The sequence below is a fragment of the Centropristis striata genome, chromosome 8 (genome assembly GCF_030273125.1).
Source record: "Centropristis striata isolate RG_2023a ecotype Rhode Island chromosome 8, C.striata_1.0, whole genome shotgun sequence".
In the NCBI taxonomy this organism is placed as follows: domain Eukaryota; kingdom Metazoa; phylum Chordata; class Actinopteri; order Perciformes; family Serranidae; genus Centropristis; species Centropristis striata.
Window position 1 is genome coordinate 3766453 of NC_081524.1, and position 20568 is coordinate 3787020.

The 20568-nt window shown below is 40.4% G+C and overlaps 2 protein-coding genes and 2 non-coding genes across 4 annotated transcripts in view; 2 read left to right on the plus strand and 2 right to left on the minus strand.

The window, feature by feature from the left end:
• Window positions 1-20568, plus strand: part of LOC131976164 (B-cell receptor CD22-like) — a 67240-nt gene that overhangs the window by 26242 nt on the left and 20430 nt on the right. The window lies entirely within an intron of this gene.
• LOC131976108 (sialic acid-binding Ig-like lectin 10) overlaps window positions 1-20568 on the minus strand; it is a 45425-nt gene that overhangs the window by 19522 nt on the left and 5335 nt on the right. The window contains exons 5-7 of the mRNA XM_059339024.1: window positions 6978-7337; window positions 6510-6821; window positions 5698-5961 (exon numbers count right to left, since the gene is read on the minus strand). Coding sequence (XP_059195007.1) covers window positions 5698-5961; window positions 6510-6821; window positions 6978-7337 — 936 coding nt within the window. The remainder of the gene's footprint in view (window positions 1-5697; window positions 5962-6509; window positions 6822-6977; window positions 7338-20568) is intronic.
• On the minus strand, window positions 10503-10573 carry trnag-gcc (transfer RNA glycine (anticodon GCC)). The gene has a single exon. It is a non-coding gene; the product is annotated as a tRNA-Gly (tRNA).
• On the plus strand, window positions 11493-11564 carry trnad-guc (transfer RNA aspartic acid (anticodon GUC)). Its single transcript has one exon. It is a non-coding gene; the product is annotated as a tRNA-Asp (tRNA).

A 20568-nucleotide genomic window follows, 5' to 3' on the forward strand; every position in this document is an offset into this window, starting at 1 on the left:
GCCCCTGCGGCCGCGCGGCTCGTTAAGAAGAGCTGCCTGCCTCCGCGGCTCGTTAAGAAGAGCCTCCGCGGCCCCGTGGCTCGTTAAGAAGAGCTGCCAGCTCCCGCGGCCCTTCGGCTCGTTAAGAAATGCCGCCTGCCTCCCCAGCCCCACGGCTCATTAAGAAGAGCCACCTGCCCCCGAGGCCCTGCAGCTCGTTAAGAAGAGTCCCCGGCCCCCGTGGCTCGTTAAGAAGAGCCGCCTGCATCCGCGGCTCATTAATTAGAGCCACCGGACCCGCGGCTCGTTAAGAAGAGCCGCCTGCATCCGCACTCCGCAGCTCCTTAATTAGAGCCACCGGCACCTGTGGCTCATTAAGAAGAGTAAGAACGAGTCTCCAATAACACCAGAAAAAGTCGCTGGATTTGACGCCATTCTTTTGAAAAATAGTCTAAGGGGGTCTAAAAAGTTGCTACATATAGCAACAAAGTTGCTAAGTTGCCAACACTGCTTCGCCGGCTTTTACAAATGGCGCGTGTTGTTGTGGCGTCGAGTACCACGTCACATCCTGCTTATCCAATCAGCAACCAGGCTTTTTTCAGGGGAGAAAAACGGCCCTGGCCTTCAACAGGGCCAAAAAAAGTCCTGTCAAAAGCCGCTCAGGACGGCTCGTATTCAAATTAGGGGCGTTTCAGCGAGTGAGACCCGCCTCATTCTGGGTATTTGGCTGTAGTGGAAACACCCTGCAAGGTGCACTCGCACATTATTTATTTAGACAGCTACATGAAACCTTAACTATGCGTTTGTCCCCTGGTGGTTTGGTGGACTACTGGTGTAGAAAGTGCTTGATTGGATAAGCAGTAGAGCCGCATTTTAAAATGGAAATATTGCCGACGATCAGGTTAATTCAATCGTGGCGGCTGAAATCGTGATCACGATTAAAATTTGATTAATTGTGCAGCCTTAGTTGGTACAGTATTCTTTGTCTTTAGCTTCCTTCGGAATAACAGATATGATGTCTTCTTTCCATGAAGGGGGGATCTTACCTGTCCTGAGACTATAGTTAAATGACCCATGTAGTAGTGGAACTAACTCCTCTTTAAAGGTTTTATAGATTCTAGCCCCAAGTCCATCAGTGCCCGGTGATTTCCCAGATTTAGCCCAACTAATTGTCTTTTCTATTTCTTCTACTGTGATTACTGAAGTCAGTTGAAGTCAGCATTTTGATTTTAACCTATTGCTGGTAAATCCAATTTATCCAAAAAATGTCTCATAAGCTGTTCTCCCACTGAGGGAGGCCGTGTGTACAGTTTGCGGTAATAGTTCTCAAATAGCTTTTCTATCTCTTCTGGTTCATAAAGAGTTTTATTGGTTATTGGTTCTCTTATTTTATGGAAATTACTTAAAGCTTGTAGTTTCTTAATGCATCTAGCCAAGGATTTGGTGGCTTTAGATCATAGTAGGTCTGTTTAACAAATATTTCTTTTCTTTCCACCTCTTCCAATAAGATTTCATCTATTTTCTGCCTAACTTCTAGCCTGGGTATACCCATACTGCCTTGCGCGCTCAAATTCAATTTCGAACCTCCAGGCGGTCTGGAAACCAGAGAGCTTTCTTAGCCCTGTTTTAGGGATCCAATCACAGAGCGGGGAGGGACGGCAAGACGATGACACGTACTACTCGGCACTTGGAAGCTTGTAGTTTTCTTACGGATCCAACATGGCTGCTGCAGACACGAAATTCTCTTTAGCTGTAGATGGTGTTTTAAATAGTTTAGAGCAAAAGTTGAAAGGCGAAAGGTATCTCGGCGGCTCCGCTGTCCCCCGGCTCGTAGCGAGATTACTGGTAGCGGGACTATTAGCACCGCTAGCGGCGCTAATCACCGGCGCTAGCGTAACGGCAGTGATCTCGCTACAAGCCGGGGGACAGCGGAGCCACCGAGAGACCCGCAGCAGCTTGTTTATTGGCCATAAAATCAGTGGATGTGTGTGGCTGAAGGACATGAGGGTGAATAAAGCGTGAAAATAAATCTTGCAGAAAGCGAGAACTGGAGAAGCAACGCAGCAAGCTACACTCTCTCACAGACACACACACAACAAACATCCATTTCTGTTGCTCTACTACGTCATCTGGTATATCTGATCTGATTGGCTAAGAGCTACCTACAGACGCTTTTGATAGACATTCCAAGCGCCCAATAAACGGCTCTGGAGGATCGTAAACCACACCTCCTCTACGGAGAAATGAACGGCTGGTTCCCAGACCAAATCTCATTTGAGATTTGTCTGGTGTTAGCCAGGCTACCTAACTTCTTTAGTTAGGTTGAACATTTCCGAGTCATTTATCTGTTTATGGTGTTGTTCCAATTCTTTTAGTTTTTCTGTTTGGTTCTGGTATTTTTCCAATCTGACTTTTCTTATGAATGTTGTGTGTGAAATCAGCCTCCCTCTCATTACTGCTTTTAAGGTGTCCCATAGAATGGTTGGATCTACTTCACCATTATCATTTCCCTCTATGTATTGAATTATTCCTCCTTTCAATACATTAACTAGTCCCTTATCGTTTAGTATACCTTCATTCAGTCTCCACACTGTATTCTTCCTTTTATTGTCCAGATTAATCTTTAGGTAGATTTCACTATGATCCAATATATCAGTTACTCTAATCCTGCACTCCTTCACTCTGCATACATCTCCCTTGTTCATTAAAAAGTAATCTATTCTGGAGTAAACAGCATGTGGGGCTGAGTAATGGGTATAGTCCTTATCAAGTGGGAGGAGTTCTCTCCATACATCCACTATATCCATTTCTAACATAGCTGTATTCATATACCTATTAATTTGTTTTCTGCTTCCCTTCTTACCTGTGGTATCCAACCTATCGTCCAGTACAACATTAAAGTCCCCGCATATCAACGTTCCTTCTGATTCCAGATTTATGAGACCAAATATCTTCTCATAGAAAGTTTTTCTACTTTCTAGGGCCGCATATACAGTGTCACAAGTTGATTTTCTAATTTCCCTTTCATCATAATGTATCTTCCCTCCTTATCACCAATTTCTTCTATCAGTTCAAATGATATCTTGTTAGATATAAAAATCATTACACCCCTCTTATGAGTTTGTCCAAAAGAATGAATCCCTGTCGCCAAACTTTTTAAACTTTGTTTGTTCCTCTTGAGTCAAATGTGTCTCCTGTAGGAAGATAATCCGCATCTTCTATTTTCTAAATTTAGTTAAAGCTTTATCTATCTTTTTAACATTATTTAGGCCATTTATATTCAACGACACCACCAATAAATCATTATGTTGCATTGTTTGCATCCTTTGACATGGTTCTTACCACCTCCACTGTAATGTTAACACCCAACATTTCCCCAAGAACAGAACATGAACGGACATAAAAACTGAACTCCCCAGCAAACAGAGGCCTGGTTCTCCCTCGGCCCGGTCTCCCTGTTGGTGGGAGTGAGGGCTAACCTTCTGTAAACAAAGGGCCCCCCCTAGTGGATTGGGGTAGAATAGGCCTCCCCATGCTGCTAGATAAGTCCAACAGTCACTAATCTAGTTTCCTTGTCAATCCTTAAATAGATACTAATTTATATAGATATTATTTAGAGACGTCATCAGATGTCATCCTCTCACACATTTTAAGGCCACTATTCTATAAAATACACTGATCTTAATGATTACATATTTTAGCTTTATATATAACTTCATATTATGAATCGTGAAAAAATACTTTCAGAAACTTGAAATGTGATGTTAGCGCAGCACATGAGATTCTGGTGGGACAGACTAGAGTCTGGTGAGTCAGACTAGAGTCTGGCGGGACAGACTCTATTCTGGTGAGACAGACTAGAGTCTGGTGGGACAGACTCGAGTCTGGTGAGACAGACTCTATTCTGGTGAGGCAGACTAGAGTCTGGCGGGACAGACTAGAGTCTGGTGAGACAGACTCTATTCTGGTGAGACAGACTAGAGTCTGGCGGGACAGTCTCGAGTCTGGTGAGACAGACTAGAGTCTGGTGAGACGGACTCTATTCTGGTGAGACAGACTAGAGTCTGGCGGGACAGACTAGAGTCTGGTTGGACAGACTAGAGTCTGGCGGGACAGACTAGAGTCTGACAGGACAGACTAGAGTCTGGTGGGACAGAATAGAGTCTGGTGGGCTGCCAGAGTCTAGGTCATTAATGGGAACCCCTGGACTTACATATCTCCTCATCATTCAAAATATATTGTTTGTTGTAAATAAAAACATGTACTACTCTTGATCAGCAGAGCTTTAATACCAGCAAAAGTGTAAAAAACAAAGGATGACCAAACAGCATAATTAATACCTCTCTGATTAAGTTTAAGCACAAGTTCAGCATTCAAGGTTCTTAGAGAGTATTTATAGAACTCTGATTCTAAAAAAGTTGAGGCGCTGGGTGAAACATAACAGAAAACAGATTACATCAAAATCAGAATTCAAATTGTATATTTGAACATTGATTATATTTCATTTGTACAATTGATTTGTTTTCAATTGAATATGCCCCAAAAGGATTAGCAGTGTACCACATTCTGTAGAGAATAGGTTTATAAACACACCATTAAGTGGCGATTGAAGACATTGCAGAAAGTCGTTCCCGGTGGCACACCTGGTAGAGCGCATACCACAGAGACCCAGTCCTCGTAAGCGGGCGGCCCAAGTTCGAATCCGGCTCGGAGCCCTTTCCCGCATGTCTTCCCCTCTGTCTCCCCCTTTCACTCTCACTATCTCTGTCAATAAAAGCTACAAAATGCCCAAAAAACTATCTTAAAAAAAAAAAAAAAGACGTTGCAGGAAATATCAGAGTGAAAAAGCACTTTGCCTCAATATAAAACATCTCAGTAAGCCTGCAGTAAAGTCGTCTGATAATTATCAAAATCATCATCAGTGGAAGTTGACATTGTTATCTTGGAGTCTGGGCGATGACATCATACTCTGGAGATTCGTCTTTACGATCCAATGACATGTAAACTCTGTCCTGTTCTGTTGGCTTCACCTTCTTTCTGGCTTTCCTTTGTGGGGAAAAAAGAAAAGGCCATTTATAAATTAGATCCAGTGTATTAGTTCTACAAACAGCACAGCTTTAATAACAAAAAGTATAGTCCAGTGTTGTAACATACCAAAGGAAGGCCATGCAGACTGTCAACAAGACGTTGACACTGAGAGACACACCAGCAACAGCCAAGAGAAGGACTCCACCGTACGGCCCACCAGGTTGATCAGGACCTGTTGTAAAAAATAGCATCATACTCAATATATCAGATCTCTGTTCAAGTGTAACATTTATGCAACAGTGGCTCATTAACCTTTTTATGAGCTGCTAATCCTGATTAATGCTGCGGGACAGCTGCTTATACTGTAATTCAGTCAGGACTCTTTTCAAGGTTTGAATCATGTGTTACAACACAACGTCCATTTGAGTTTGGTGGTCCAGCTTGTGATGCTCTGAACAACATGTGATGACACAGACCTGTTTCTGCTTCATGGAATTTGAGCGCTTCAGAGAAAATCAGGCTGAACCACATGTAAGTGATTAAAGTAAAGACAAATATGATGTCATTCGTGCTGTTAACACACGGTGGCACCAAGTGGAAAATTAATTAATCTTAATCATATAACTTGTTTCTTAACTTACTGAAAGAAAAATGCTCTAAACAACAAAAGTTCTGAAACATGATACATACACTGAATATCTGTGTGACTGATGTTGGATCGCCCAGCTCCAATATCATTTTCAGCCTTGCAGAAAAACTGACTGTCGTCTTTAGATACTTTGATGTTTACAACTTGTCTGGTCCCAATAAGAGTCTCCTGGCCTCCGTCAGCTCTGTACCAGGTATAGCTCCTGACTGGTGGGTTTGCAGAACTACTGCATGTCAGAGTCACATTTCTGCCCTCTGGAACTGGACCAGAGGGACTGACTGACACTGTGGTGTCTCTGGGTGAATCTGAAAAATGATCAATAAATAACTTGTATTATTTATAGGTGTTACCTGATGGTGTTACCTTGATGTTACCTGATATTGGGCTGCACGAATATTGCCAAAATGATAATCGCAATTATTTTGATCAATATTGTAATCACGATTATTCATCATGTTAGGGAAAACATCTGTATTTTTATTGCACTACTTTTAAACAAACAATGGGAACAGTTTTTAGTGTGTGCATAGAGTGTCCGGTGCTTGTTGCAACTAAAGATTATTTTCTATCGTCAATGAATCTTTCAATTGCTTTTACAATAATTGATAATTAAATGCACATTTCAATTTCCCAGAGGCTGATGTTGTCTTTTAATGAGCTGTTGTCGATTTTTTTATCTTATGATGAATATTTAATGATAAAAATCAAGTATTATTTTTCAATCAACTCATGGATGAATCGTCTAATTGTTTTAGTCGTAACTGAAATAATTCAAGAAAACTAAAAGACAAGTGATCAATTGAATTATAATAGCCTTCATGAGTAAATTTCATCTGATGACAGATGTACTCACATGAAATATCAGCTGTTAAACTTGTGCTAACAGCTGACTCAGTGCTGCCATCTTGTTTGTTGTAGGTGGCCTTACAGTAGATCTTCTTCCCATGATGGAGGTGAGAAGCAGTGAAGGTCAGAACAGAGAGCTTGACTTTAGTTTTGTCCTGATTCTCCTGCAGTTTCTCCTGAGCGTCCCCCAGGCCGGGGGTCCAGGTCAGAGCTGGAGGATGAGACAGACAGGGAGCTGGAGCAGAGCACGTCAAACCCACAGAGGTTCCCTCCTTCACCTTCAGTGTGGACGCAGTCAGAGTCGGTGTGGGAGGAGCAGCTGGTAGAAAGGTACATATCAACCAGTCACTAAAGAAACATTCATCCTCATTCAATCTTTACACTATTTGGACAAATGCAATAAATGCAGAATAATATCAAAGCAGATCTGAAATGGAAATGCATGATGTGCGAGTAAATAGGTCTAAAAACCTACCTTTGACTGAAATATTTACTCTCTCATTATTTTTGGCAAAATTAGATTTCAGGTCATTGCATTCCAGTCTGAAGAAATATCGTCTGCTGTCAGCAGGTTGCATGTTGTTCAGGGTTGTGGTGCAGTTTTTTTTTGTCACGTCTCCTGTCAGTTCTCCCTTTATTGATGACGTTTGTGGAGTTCCACTGTCAAACACAATGTTGTTATTATCATCCTGCTTCCATAATACCCTACATGATCTATTTAAGCTTGATTCATATTCGTCCGGTATATTAAAGGAGCAGGGGATGGTCACACAGGATCCACTCAGAACCTCTATAGTCGGCGGCACAAATGACTGCAGTCTTTGACACAGGGCACCTGAAACACAAGAGACAAATATTTGATGACGAAAAAGAAGAAAATACTTTACAATAATGACGATTTTCTTACTGTTTGGTTGCATTGGGAAAATCTTTGCTCTATTTTTTTTTTTATTATTTTATAGATGTTTCGATTAAATTAACTGATCTTTCACTCATCAAACTAAAATTCTAATAAAAAGTCATCAGAACACTTTGTAGCTCGCTGCATTCTTCATCTGCTGCAGCATGTATTATAGATACTGTTGTACTGTGGTGTGAATGCTTGACTAACATTGTGTAGGTTTGGTTTTAAATAGTTTTTATAGTCTTTGATCCAAATATGAATGAAGTTCAACGTACCGTGCAGCAGACAGACACTGAGAAGGAGAGTCAGGACTACAGCCATCTGTGTTTGTCAGGAGAGGCAGAAACTGTGGAGATGTCATTTTAAAGCAGGTTTTATTGAATGCAGGTTTAGATTGCAGATGGAGAAATGTTTCCTGGTTGTGTATTTCTTCAGAGTTTTAGTGTCTCATGAGGGCAGGGTGATGCAGCACATCCATTCATCATTTATTGAGGAAAAGAGGATTATTACTGCTTTTAAATCAATCACTTTAAAAACTGTAATTGAACAGTTAACTGAATCAATACTCATTTTATTCATATTTTTCTTTTGCAAATGTTCCTTTTATGAAGCGTCGGTGATGCAGATATTCAACAGAAGGGTAACACTGGTTTAGTGTTTCTACTTGACTTGAATTGTTTGTCACACACTTCGTAACATTCAGTCTAACATCGCCACAACAAGCTTATTCTCTTTTTTTTTTATTGACATAGATTATTAAATGATGACATTAAAAACAGGAAGCTGTGTGCTAAAGGCAAAAGTGTGTTTTTCATTAAAGTATTTTCTATGTATTTACAAAGCTGTAATTCTTTGAGGCAGCTAAGACAATAACAACATGCAAATGACAGCTTAACACTTTAAACATTTACAATTGTAATTTTTTTATACAAAATTTCTATTTCCTTTTAACTTTAAAATTATTTCTAAAAAAACTGTCAAGTAACTGAACGATAATGTAATTACAATTTTGAATTATATTTAATGATGTTTTGTTATATAAAATGATAAGGACTTACATTTTCTGCAGGTCTTTGGAGCAGGTAGATGAAAGATGAACAGAGAAGTGAAGCTCCGTCAGAGTTGTGCTGCTTTTTAAACATTCTGCAACACTTAAAAATGAGGAAGTCACAAGTTCCCATGGTGTAACAGTGAAATGACAGTCTCACATCAGTCTGGGCCATTCCTGTAAGTTTTGTCCAGTTTTCATTAAAAAAGAACAATTCAGTAAATTTATATCTTGACATATAAAATAATTGATCCCAGTCACTTCCACACAGTGAGGCGTACATCTTATTTATGTATTGCTGGTATGAGATGATAATTAGTTTCCTCTGATAAGCCCTGGTGCCTGTCAGTCCTGTCACGCAGTGTGGAAACCACAATGATATCAGGTCTTCTGATTACAAGACAGCAAGTTGTGTAATATTAAGAGTCCAGAGATAGGAAGACTTTTAAAGTCGTGTTGTGTGAACTAGCTATCACTTCCTCCATTTCTCCTGTTATAATTACTACAGCCCCTCCAGAGCTTTATCACTTCCACCTAAACATATTTCTTTTAGGGGTTCTTCAAGTGTAAGGAATATTTCAGTTTAGTTATCAAATAATTATTATCACTTTAATCTCATCCTTTTAATTTGTCTTGACATGATTCCTTTTTTATTTATTTCTTTTTTTTAACTTGTTTTTTATTAAAGTTTTCTTGAACAATTGCAGTGGGTGGGTGTAACACATATACATAAGTCAACCTTGCAATGAATCAACATGTCCTTGTTGTCCAATATTAGAAGTGGTGGCGTCCTCTTCCTGTCTTCTGAAATTTGTCCATTTTCCCATTTGTCATCAAGTTGTGACTCTTGAAGTCTCAGTTTGTGTGTAAGTCTCTCCATCACATAAATACCTTCTACAATGCACGCCCACTGCTCAACAGACCGGAGTGTTGGCCTATACCATAGCCTTGTGATTGACTTTTTACTTGCTGATAACAATATTTGAATTAGATACTGATCCTCTTTTTGTACAACATCACCTGTCAAATGTCCCAAGTACAGTACCTTACAAGATTTGGGTATCTCGTATCCTGTTTTTTTTTAAGGTCAGTTGTGCAGCGTAGAAGTATTCTTTGAAATTTGGTAAAGCCAGACCTCCTTTATCTTTAGAGAGTTGAAGAGTTTTGAACCTGGTCCTGGTTTTCTTTCCTACCCATATAAACCTTGATATCCACTTATCCCATTCTATAAATTGTTTTAGTGGGATCATCACTGGTAGAGATTGAAAAAGATACAAAAACCTATGTAAAACATTCATTTTTATTATTTCTATCCTCGAGCTGAAATCTAAACAGACAACTGACCACCTCTCCAAGTCTTTCCTAATGTCTTGATTTATTTTTGTGTAATTTGCATCATACAGTTTATTTATTTCTTTTGTAACATTAACTCCCAAATATATAATAAAATATTTGATTGATTTCTCATTCCACTTGAGCTTGTATGTTTCCCTTATCTCCTGTGATGGAGAGTAATTCATTGATAAAAGCTGTGTTTTTGCTACATTGATTTTATATCCTGAATAGTTTCCATAGTTCTCTAATAGTTTCATTCACTCCGCGTATCGGAAACAATATGGCGATGCAAGATGGCGATGAGTATAACGCTGAACTCGGGGCTTCCAACGGGCAGTCCACAAACCAATGGGTGACGTCACGGTCACTACGTCCATTATTTATATACAGTCTATGGGTTCAACAAACAATGCAAAAGTCTTGGTGATAAACAGCAACCCTGCCTCGTCCCCCTTTCTCAACTGTCCTGTGGGGTTCTGGTACAAAATATCCTCCTGTACCACCCTGAGTCTGCAATACTACAGAAACCCCAGTCTGCACCTTTTCAGGATGCTTCCCAACTGATCTTAAAAAGCAGCTTCTCTTCAAAACATGTCACTCAGTGTGACAGACAGCCAACAGACAGGTGAGCCTGTATGAGAACACCCAGCCAACACAGTCGCCTTTTGCAACCAAACGCAAGAAACAAGCTTTATGATCAGACAAAAGTCTGTTGCATTGGCCGGGAATCGAACCCGGGCCTCCCGCGTGGCAGGCGAGAATTCTACCACTGAACCACCAATGCTCACATGACCTCCAGAAATACCTCTTCAGTCACGTCCTCCTCCCTCACTCTGACCTACAGAATGATCAGCTGCTGCTGAAGGTGGAGACAGAACAAGACAGAGCAGATCTGAGTCTCGCTACAAATGCAAAACATATTTACAAAGACACAGAGGCTCAGAAAACCCACCATAAACCATAAACCATAGTTGCAGTGACCCTCTCCTAGGCCTGGGTAACATATCGTTACAAAAGATATATCGGTATATTTTTAAATGTGAAATGGAATTGGACCATATTGCATATATCGATATAGTTCAAATTTGCGTTGTGATCCTTGCTCCAGGCAAGCTGGTGACCCGGAGCTCTCTGCACTGTTCCCTGTGTTTCCAACCCTCCTCTTTCATGCAGAGAGAGGGGAGAGGGGAGGGGCTGGAACAGACAGTCCGGCACTCATAAACAAACATGAAGGAAGAAACGACGTCTGCGAAGTGTGCAGAGGAGGAATTAGTAAGTACAAGAAAAACCAGCGGCTTGGTATTATGGAGATGGTTCGGTTTTAAATGATCAGATGAGCAACAAAACAACATTATTTGTAGGGAACTCCAAGAGAAGCATATGGTTGCTATAACAACCGACAACGGAAGCAACATTGTCAAAGTCAAAGCGGTTGAGCTGAAGCTGAACGAGTGGCTGAGGATGCAGTGCTTCGGTCACAGATTCCCAGAATGCCAGAAACCTGCAGACTCTATCTGCTGCAACACACCAGCTAACAAGCTTCACAATAAGACAAAAGCTTGCTGCATTAGCCGGGAATCGAACCCGGGCCTCCCTCACGTGTTGAGAATTCTACCGCTGAACCACCAATGCTCACATGACCTCCAGAAATACCTCTGGGCTCAGAACACTGAAAACAGGGGCGTCTCAGACCCACAAGCAACTCCTCGTTAGTATAGTGGTGAGTATCCCCGCCTGTCACGCGGGAGACCGGGGTTCAATTCCCCGACGGGGAGGAAACACACTTTATGTCTCCACTCGCACACACTGACCTGAACACCAGGTGCTACTGGAGGAGGAGCAGATAAAGAAACAGAGTGCTGAGAGTATCAGCAGTATAAAACAAAAGTCTTACCTGACAGGATGAGCAGCTAACAGAGGACCTGCTGATCTCTTGTGATTTCCTGACCTCAGTTGGCTGAGAATAAAGACAACATGTCACTAAATCAGGGGTGTCCAACTCATTTTCACCGAGGGCCACATCAGCATAATGGTTGCCCTCAAAGGGCCAGATGTAACTGTAAAACAGTATAATAAATGTAACTACTCCGTAACATATTGTTAAATAACTTTCTCTATTTATTACTTATTGAAGTTACAAATATTACATCTGCATTTGCATAGATGAAAAAAAATGTGTTTGCTTGTTGCTCTGTTACTATCACAATACTTCTTTCAATTTGTCAGGTTAAGAAACCCACATTACTCCATTGATCAACGATCAAACTATTCACGTAAATGAAGAAAAATATTATCAAAACACAAGTTATGACATTAACTTTGTTAAAAACATTTTGACACAGTCGAGAGGGTCAGCATAACACACAACTTTTCACAGAGCAATCCAGTTTTACTTACGGACTTCTCCACCGCTTCATAAATATCCCGTCCCGTTGTCCCGTCCTATTCATGGCAGCTACATCCAAGAGCTCCTCGGTGACAGAGAGGTCCGACTTCACGCCTCTAATAAAAATAGATAGCTGTGCCGTGTCCGTGTTGTCTGTGCTTTCATCAACAGCTAATGAAAAAGCTGTGTAACTGCGTGACTCTTCGGCCAGCTGTGTTGACAGGTTTCCCGCTAGCTCCTTGACTCGGTCGTGTTTCTTGACAAACTGACATTTTTAAAAGTCTGTATCTGGTCGGGGCAGACCTGCTCACACACCTTCAGCATGCACTGCTTCAAAAGGCACCCTCTGAAAAAAAACTTTGAAGCGCGGGCGAATTCTTCAGCCACAATAAAGCTAGCTTTCACTGCCGCATCGTTTGTGCTGGTGGCTTTTGTGAATACATTCTGTTGCGATCACAGTTTTCCTTTAAATTCTTTGACAATTTGTTGTTTTTCTTGAGGGCTAACTTTAGCATACTTAGCTCTGTGTTTGGTGTCAAAATGCCGACGTAGATTGTACTATTTGACGACCGACACCGCCTCATAACACACAATACAAACCGGTTTTTCTCCTTGAAGCACAAACATATATTCGCCTTCCCATCTTCAATCTTTCGCTCCCTGGACATTTTGGGATCATTTGTGGATATTTCTCAATCTGCTCATGTAGCTCTTTCTGCGTTGTGTTAGTTATTGAGACCAGGACATCTAGTTGGCATCCAGCCATTTATTCTGAAAACTGACGACATAAAACAGGTGCATCCCTCTGAAAAATATAAAATTAAAAGACACGTTAAGTTTCTACTAAAATAAAGTGAAATTAAATTAATATATTAAAGAAAAAAGACGGAGCTCATAGCCCGTAACCTTACCGTTACACCACAAGGTCCGAATGCAGCTGCCCCCGGGGTGCACGATACTAAACCCCAGGGGTGCTGCGTTCAATACCTGTGGTTATTTAAAGATGGCAAGTGGAATCACTAATTACCTGATTAACTATGTTACACTCAATCTCAATTGTTGCATTAATTAAACACTGATGTGGAGACTACATCGAATGGCGGGTTGCCGTTACTTCGCGGGTAACATAACCGCCATGCATTGTGGGGAATGTAGTTTATGGTAAATGCACGTATGTTTAAAGCAACATAGGCCTATTTTAAGACAACCTTTTTTCAGACCAATTAAGCACTCGCGGGCCACATAAAATGATGTGGCGGGCAACATCTGTCCCGCGGGCCTTGAGATTGACACATGTGCACTAAGTAATAAAACAGGATTATATTTTACATGCTGGAAAACACAGACACTGATCTGATTTATAGAATAACACCAGTCTTTGTACACAAAATCACAGTCCAGCCATCAGCTAACAATCAAATAAAGTAAGAATCAAATTTTGTTGTTCAGACACAAACACACTTCAGACCTGCTGTAGGAGTCCGCTTCAGCTCTTTGGACGTTTTCTATATTTCATTACTTTGAGTTTAAAAATCCTGAATAAAAGTGATGTAAAGTTAAGATAAGAATGTAAAAATGTTCTTGTGTGAGGCCTAATGTCTCCGTCTGACCAACGTCTGCTGGATTAAGATGGGTTCTGTTTAATTTGCAGCAGTTTTAATATTTTCATCAAAGTTATTTACATGGAAACAATATGATGTTATGGTCATTTTCACACTGAAACAGAGTCTAACCTTAGCAGTTACTAGTAGATTCAGGTAGTTAAATTATGTATTTTTTAGTTGTAGTTAAACAACTGAAACTACAAATTATAGTCTGGGCCATAAAAGGAAAGAAATGTTTACTATTATTATTATTTTACTTTTTCTTTTCTATTGTAACTGAACCCTTCAGACCTTTCCTGAACTAAAAAAAATATTAAAAAGGTTTGAACTTTAAGCTACCTGTATTTCATCTCTTTTATTTTTTACTATATAGTCAAAACACACTGATTTTTTTTCAATTAAATCGAATGTCTTAAAAAAATTGGGTGGATTTCAACTAATTAATGAACAATCATATTTTATACAGGATCATCTGAATCCATTAGAATAGGATGAAAAGTCCATTTCCAGTAGTTCAAGTCAACACAGCATTGAGTCATATAGAAGGACACAATTCTCAGAGGCCAATTTCAAGTTTTTGCTTTTGTAATATTAATTTTTTTGAGACACTGAATTGTAGGTCTTCATTAATTGTAAGCCATAATCATAATTAGAATAAATTAAATAAATGAAGACATGAAATGTTTCATTCTTTGTGTAATGGATCTATATAATGTGATATTTCTACTTTTTTAATTGAATTACAGACATAAATAAACTTTTTTATTGTATTCTAATTTTATGAGATGCACCTGTAAACTGCTTCTTTCTCATACATAAACTATAAATATTTTTTGACCTGTCCTGCAGTTCCAGTCCACCGCCAGCAGAGGGCGCTGTAGCTCTACAAACAGCACCTCTGGTGTTAAAATTAAATGAAATGTCAAATATAAAAAAGGGTGGATTTCAACTATTTTACAAACAATCATGTTTTATAAACCGTTTCTCTCTAAATCAGGGGTGTCAAACTCATTTTCACCGAGGGCCACATCAGCATAATGGTTGCCCTCAAAGGGTCAGATGTAACTGTAAAACAGTATAAATGTAACCAAATATAATGTATAATAAATGTCACTACTCCTTAACATATTGTTAAATAACTACTTATTGAAGTTACAAATATTACATCTGCATTTGCATAGATGGAAAAAAATGTGTTTGCTTGTTGCTCTGTTACTATGACAATAATTATTTAAATTTGTCAGGTTAAGAAACCCACATTACTCCATTGATCAACGATCAAACTATTCACATAAATAAAAGAAAAATATCATCAAAACACAAGTTATGACATTAACTTTGTTTAGAACATTTTTGACACAGTCGAGAGGCTTTTGTGAACACATTCTGCTGTTCTTTGACAATTTGTTGTTTTTCTTGAGGGCTAGCTTTAGCATACTTAGCTCAGTGTTTGGTGTCAAAATGCCTCATAACACACAATACAAACCGGTTTTTCTCCTTGAAGCACAAACATATATTCGCCTTCCCATCTTCAATCTTTCGCTTCCTGGACATTTTGGGATCATTTGTGGATATTTCTCAACCTGCTCAATCTCACTTGTTGCATTAATTAAACACTGATGTGGACACTACGATCTAATGGCGGGTTGCCGTCACTTCGCGGGTAACATAACCGCCATGCATTGTGGGGAATGTAGTTTATGGTAAATGCACGTATGTTTAAAGCAACATAGGCCTATTTTAAGACAACCTTTTTTTAAAGACCAATAAAGCACTCGAACCTTGAGATTGACACATGTGCATTAAGGCTATTATAATTCAGTTGATCTTGTCTCTTCTTTTTCTTGAATAATTTCTTTATGACTGAAAAGGTTACACGTCTTGATATACAATCAGTACTGTAATTTTGTGAGTTAAGAAGTCATCCTGTCCAGCTGCTATGTTAAACTATAGGATCAAACAGTAAACATTATTCTGCTTTCTTATCCTGTCCAGGGTGTAGCCCCCCGTAACCCGAATTGTGATAAGTGGTGAAGGATAATGAATTAATATTTAATTTATTATTATTATATTCATTTTATACCCATTCATTTTATCATTTTATACATTTTAAGTTTAGCTTTATGTAGTGCACATATTTTAATTTATAAATAATTAATTCATGTGTTATTTATTTATTTGATTCATTATTTGACAATAACCCCTTTCATAGTTTCACGGCTCCTTTCATAGTGCAGTCTGGTTTTACGGAACGAGGTGGGAGGAGACGATGGTGACGTGCCACAGAGCAGCAGCAGTGCTGCACAGTAGCACAGTGCTAATAGGCTAACAGTTAGCTCTGTAGCAGTACAGTGTGTATGTGCTGCAGCAGGAGGTGTTCACATAGCGACCTCCGCTTGTTTACAACAAGCCGCGGACACTCTCTGCACAGTAAGCGATTCCGGTTTGTTTACAATATCCTGCGGATGCCGGAAAGAAGTGCAATAAAAATACGGATGTTTTCTCTAACATGATGAATAATCGTGATTAAAATATTGATCAAAATAATCGTGATTATCATTTTGGCCATAATCGTGAAGCTGTGTACACCCCCTCTGTTCTATTCAGTCCCAAACAAGAAACTTGCTGAGTTCATTGAAAGCAGTCAGTCTGAACCACGAGAAAGCCTAAAAAAGAGTCTGTCTTTGCTGTTTCTAAAATCTGGCATACTAAATAATCCACTACTTGTTGTACAGTTCATATTTAAAACACTGAGGCAAGGAAATATGCATTAAAACATATATTGAATACAAAATTGCAGATTGATTGAAACATCCAGACTTCAAGAATAGATGCATCCAAATGAAGTTTGACTGTTACTTTTGCAACAATAACAGCAAGAAAACATATCCTGTATTCGCTTCTCTTCATGTTTATTTATTTATTTACAGCCAGTTTAGTTTGAACAAAAAGTGAATGTTAAAAATAATACAATAAACACATTATGCTACAATGTCCAATAAATGTTAAACAGCAGGGCCTCTCTCTAACCCTTTACACCAGCAAACATCAATTTACAAGTAAAAAATTAATGCTAATGTACAGTATTTTATATTGTTATGCAAATGAAATATCACAATAATCATAGCTTACAAATAAGAAAACATACTGGGAAGATGTTCAAAATCTGTTTTCAAAACTTATCACAGAAATATAGACCAGATCACCATGAAAACAACAGTGATTTCCAGGTAGAAAACTGGTGGTTGATTTACATTTACATTAAAGATATTTTCAGAATTTCCCTGACAACAGGAGTGATACCATCACATTTAATTAGTCATCCCCCTTCTGGCTAAGAGAGACCTAAGCTAGTTAACCACAGACAATCAAGAAAAGCTACCTTTTATAATAAGTTCAGGGTTGTCATACTAACTGGAAAAAGAACGAATATTGCGACCTTAACGAAAAGGAGCACTGGAGGCTAAGGCCAAAGTGCTTAACTTGAAGTAAAGTTACCCACCCAAGTAGTTGTTGTGACACATTTTCTTATCCATATATTTTCATTTTTGGATGTAATTAACAATACATAATAACATATTTTTTAGCATTTAATTTCCTTCAAAAATAAAATTAACAACAACCTTCTAGGGGGTTTCATGAGTATTTACAAATCTTTGTGACTGGTTCTACAGAGCTGTGATCTATTGGTGATTAGGACTCTTATCTTTGAATTTAACCTGGGCATATGCACTTTCCTCTGCCATCTCCACATTCCTAGGCTCCACTTTGTCATATATATTTCCCATCTCCAGTGCAGTGCTCATAAAGCTTTTGCACATGCCTCCCACTGCGTAACTCTCCTCCTCCAGATAGGAGCTACCAGGACGATTCATGTTCACAGAGTCTTCTCCCTTCTTATTGCTCTTGCTTTTCCAAATCACAGAGGAGTAAATCACATCACTGCCTTCCTCACCCTTCTTTTCTGAGCTTTTATTGGTTTCTTCTGCATTGTTCAGTCCAGAGCTTGGCAAGTCTGTACTGTTTGGCTCAGGGACGGCTGCATGTTGGTCAGCTTCTGCCTGTCTCAGATCATTGGTGTTGACATAAATGTCCTCTTGTGTTGTGTTGGGTACCTATACATTTAGAAAGAAAACATCAGTGGTACAGACACTCTGCTCATATAGTTTTATTACATAAAGTAGAAAATTCCCTGGCTTTAATTCAAAGTACCTCATTTTCTTCTCCACTTGTTGGAAGTTGGGTCATAGGAAGTGTGCTGGTGTCACCTGTGCACTGATTCTTCGCAAGGTTACGTTGAGTCCTTTGAGCCCTGGAAAATACAGTAGAACATTGAACGTATATGTGTATATTTGATCCATCTTTATTTATTATTTATTAATCAACAAGATGGAGATGGTGATCGCAGAGAACGTTAAAAAACAAACAGAAGCAGCTCAAATTAAATGTATTCATGAACCGATTTAAAATCTGTAACTTTCATAACAAACCTACAAGGATGTAATGTAATGTAATATACACCAAGTGCTGAGTGACAAGAACATTTTTTACACTCCTTTCTTCCCGCACTCATGAACAAGACCCCGAGATACTTGAACTCCTTCGCTTGGGAAGGAGCAACGAGTCCGGTACCCCATATTCCCGCAGTACCCCCCACAACACATGTAGACTGGATGAGCAAACTCCCATGACCCCTCCAGAAGTCTCCCAAGGGTAAAGAGCTGGTCCGTTGTTCCACGACCAGGACGAAAGCCGCGTTGTTCCTCCTGGATCTGGCGGACGACAATCGGCCGGAGCCTCCTTTCCAGCACCCTGGAGTAGACTTTCCCGGGGAGGCTGAGCAGTGTAATTCCACGGTAATTGGAACACACCCTCCAGTCCCCCTTTTTAAAAATGGGAACCACCACCCTGGTCTGCCACTCCACTGGCACTGTCCCAGACCTCCACGCGACACTGTAGAGGCGTGTCAGCCATGACAGCCGAACAGTGTCCAGAGCCTTTGGTATCTCAGGGCGAATGTCATCTAACCCTGGTGCCTTGCCACCGGGTAGCTTTTTGACTACCTCGGCGACCTCTGCCAGGGATACTGATGAGTCTTCCCCTGAGTCTTCAGACTCTGCCTCTTCAACAGAGGACGTGTTGGCTGGATTAAGGAGTTCCTCAAAGTGCTCTTTCCACCATCTGACGACATCCCCAGGTCGGGTCAGCAGGTCTTTCCCCCCCGTTGCTGAGCACAGCTTGGGCCAAGCCCTGCTTTCCCTTCCTGAGTCGCCTGACGGTTTTCCAGAACCTCTTTGAGGACGACTGAAAGTCCTCCTCCATGATCTCCCCGAATTCCTCCCATACCCAAGTCTTTGCTTCAGCGACTGCCGCAGCTGCAGCCCTTCTGGTCAAAAGGTACCTGTCTGCTGTTTCCCGAGACCCCTCAGCTAGCCAACCGAAAGGCCTCCTTCTTCAGCCTGATGACCTCCCTCACCGCTGGTGTCCACCAGCGGGTTCTTGGGTTGCCGCCACGACAGGCACCAACGGCCTTCAGGCCACAGCTCCTACCAGCTGCATCAACAATTGAGGCTTTGAACATAGCCCATTTGGACTCCATGTCCCCAGCCTCACTCGGGATGCTGGGGAAATTCTTCCGGAGGTGTGTTTGCCAGGTCTGTCCAGCAGCCTCCCCCGCCACCTGATCCAACTCACCACCAGGTGGTGATCAGTTGACAGCTCTGCTCCTCTCTTTACCCAAGTGTCCAGAACATGCTGCCGGAAATCTGACGATACGATAATGAAATCGATCATCGATCTTTGATCTAGAGTGCTCTGATACCAGGTACACTTCTGAGCAACTCTATGTTCGAACATGGTGTTTGTTATGGACAATCCGTGACTAGCACAGAAGTCCAATAACAAAACACCACTCGGGTTTAGATCTGGCAGGCTGTTCCTCCCTATCACCCCCCTCTAGGTACCATCATAGTTACCCACGTGAGCGTTGAAGTCTCCCAGAAGAACTATAGAGTCCCCAGGTGGTACCCCTTCCAGGACACCACCCAGAGACTCCAAGAAGGCCGGGTACTCCAAACTGCTGTTCGGTGCATAAGCACAGACAACAGTCAGAGACTGCAGTCGCAAGGAGGCGACCCTCTCGTTCCTCGGGGAGAACTCCAACACAGCGGTGCTCAGCTGGGGTCTTGTGAGTATCCCCACACCCGCCCGGGGTCAGGTTATCTTAATCTGTGATGTTAAATTTGCTCTTGTGGAACACAAAACAATCAGAAACTGAATTGTGTCAGTAATTGCACTGAGAGTAAAAAGAGGAGTCCAAGTAAAAGTTAGTAAAACAACAACTGTTATGTGTCATTTTCTGGTGTCTCTGTTAGCCTACCTGATAACAAACAGCAGAGCACATACAAATACTAGCAGAGCAGCAACTGTGGTGATGGAGACTGGCAACAGCAATTCGTGGCCTGAAACATGGTCTGAAACATACAAAGAACAATGTAAGATTAGAATACTGAACTAATTCAGACAAGACATAATTCTTCTGGTAACTATTTGGACATACTATATAAAGAATTCAGCATGGTGAGTTGTTACTTTAGGCCATATTACACACTAAAATATAATGACACCACCTTTTGTCTCTTTAAATTTTGGTTTGAGTCATTTTAAAGGTAACATGGTAAATATGCTAGATCACAGGAAGTGGTGTGTTTAGCACATCAAAGAGTTACACCAGATATTTCCAAACAGTCTCTCTCATACACAAATACACACTTGCACACAAATGTAAAA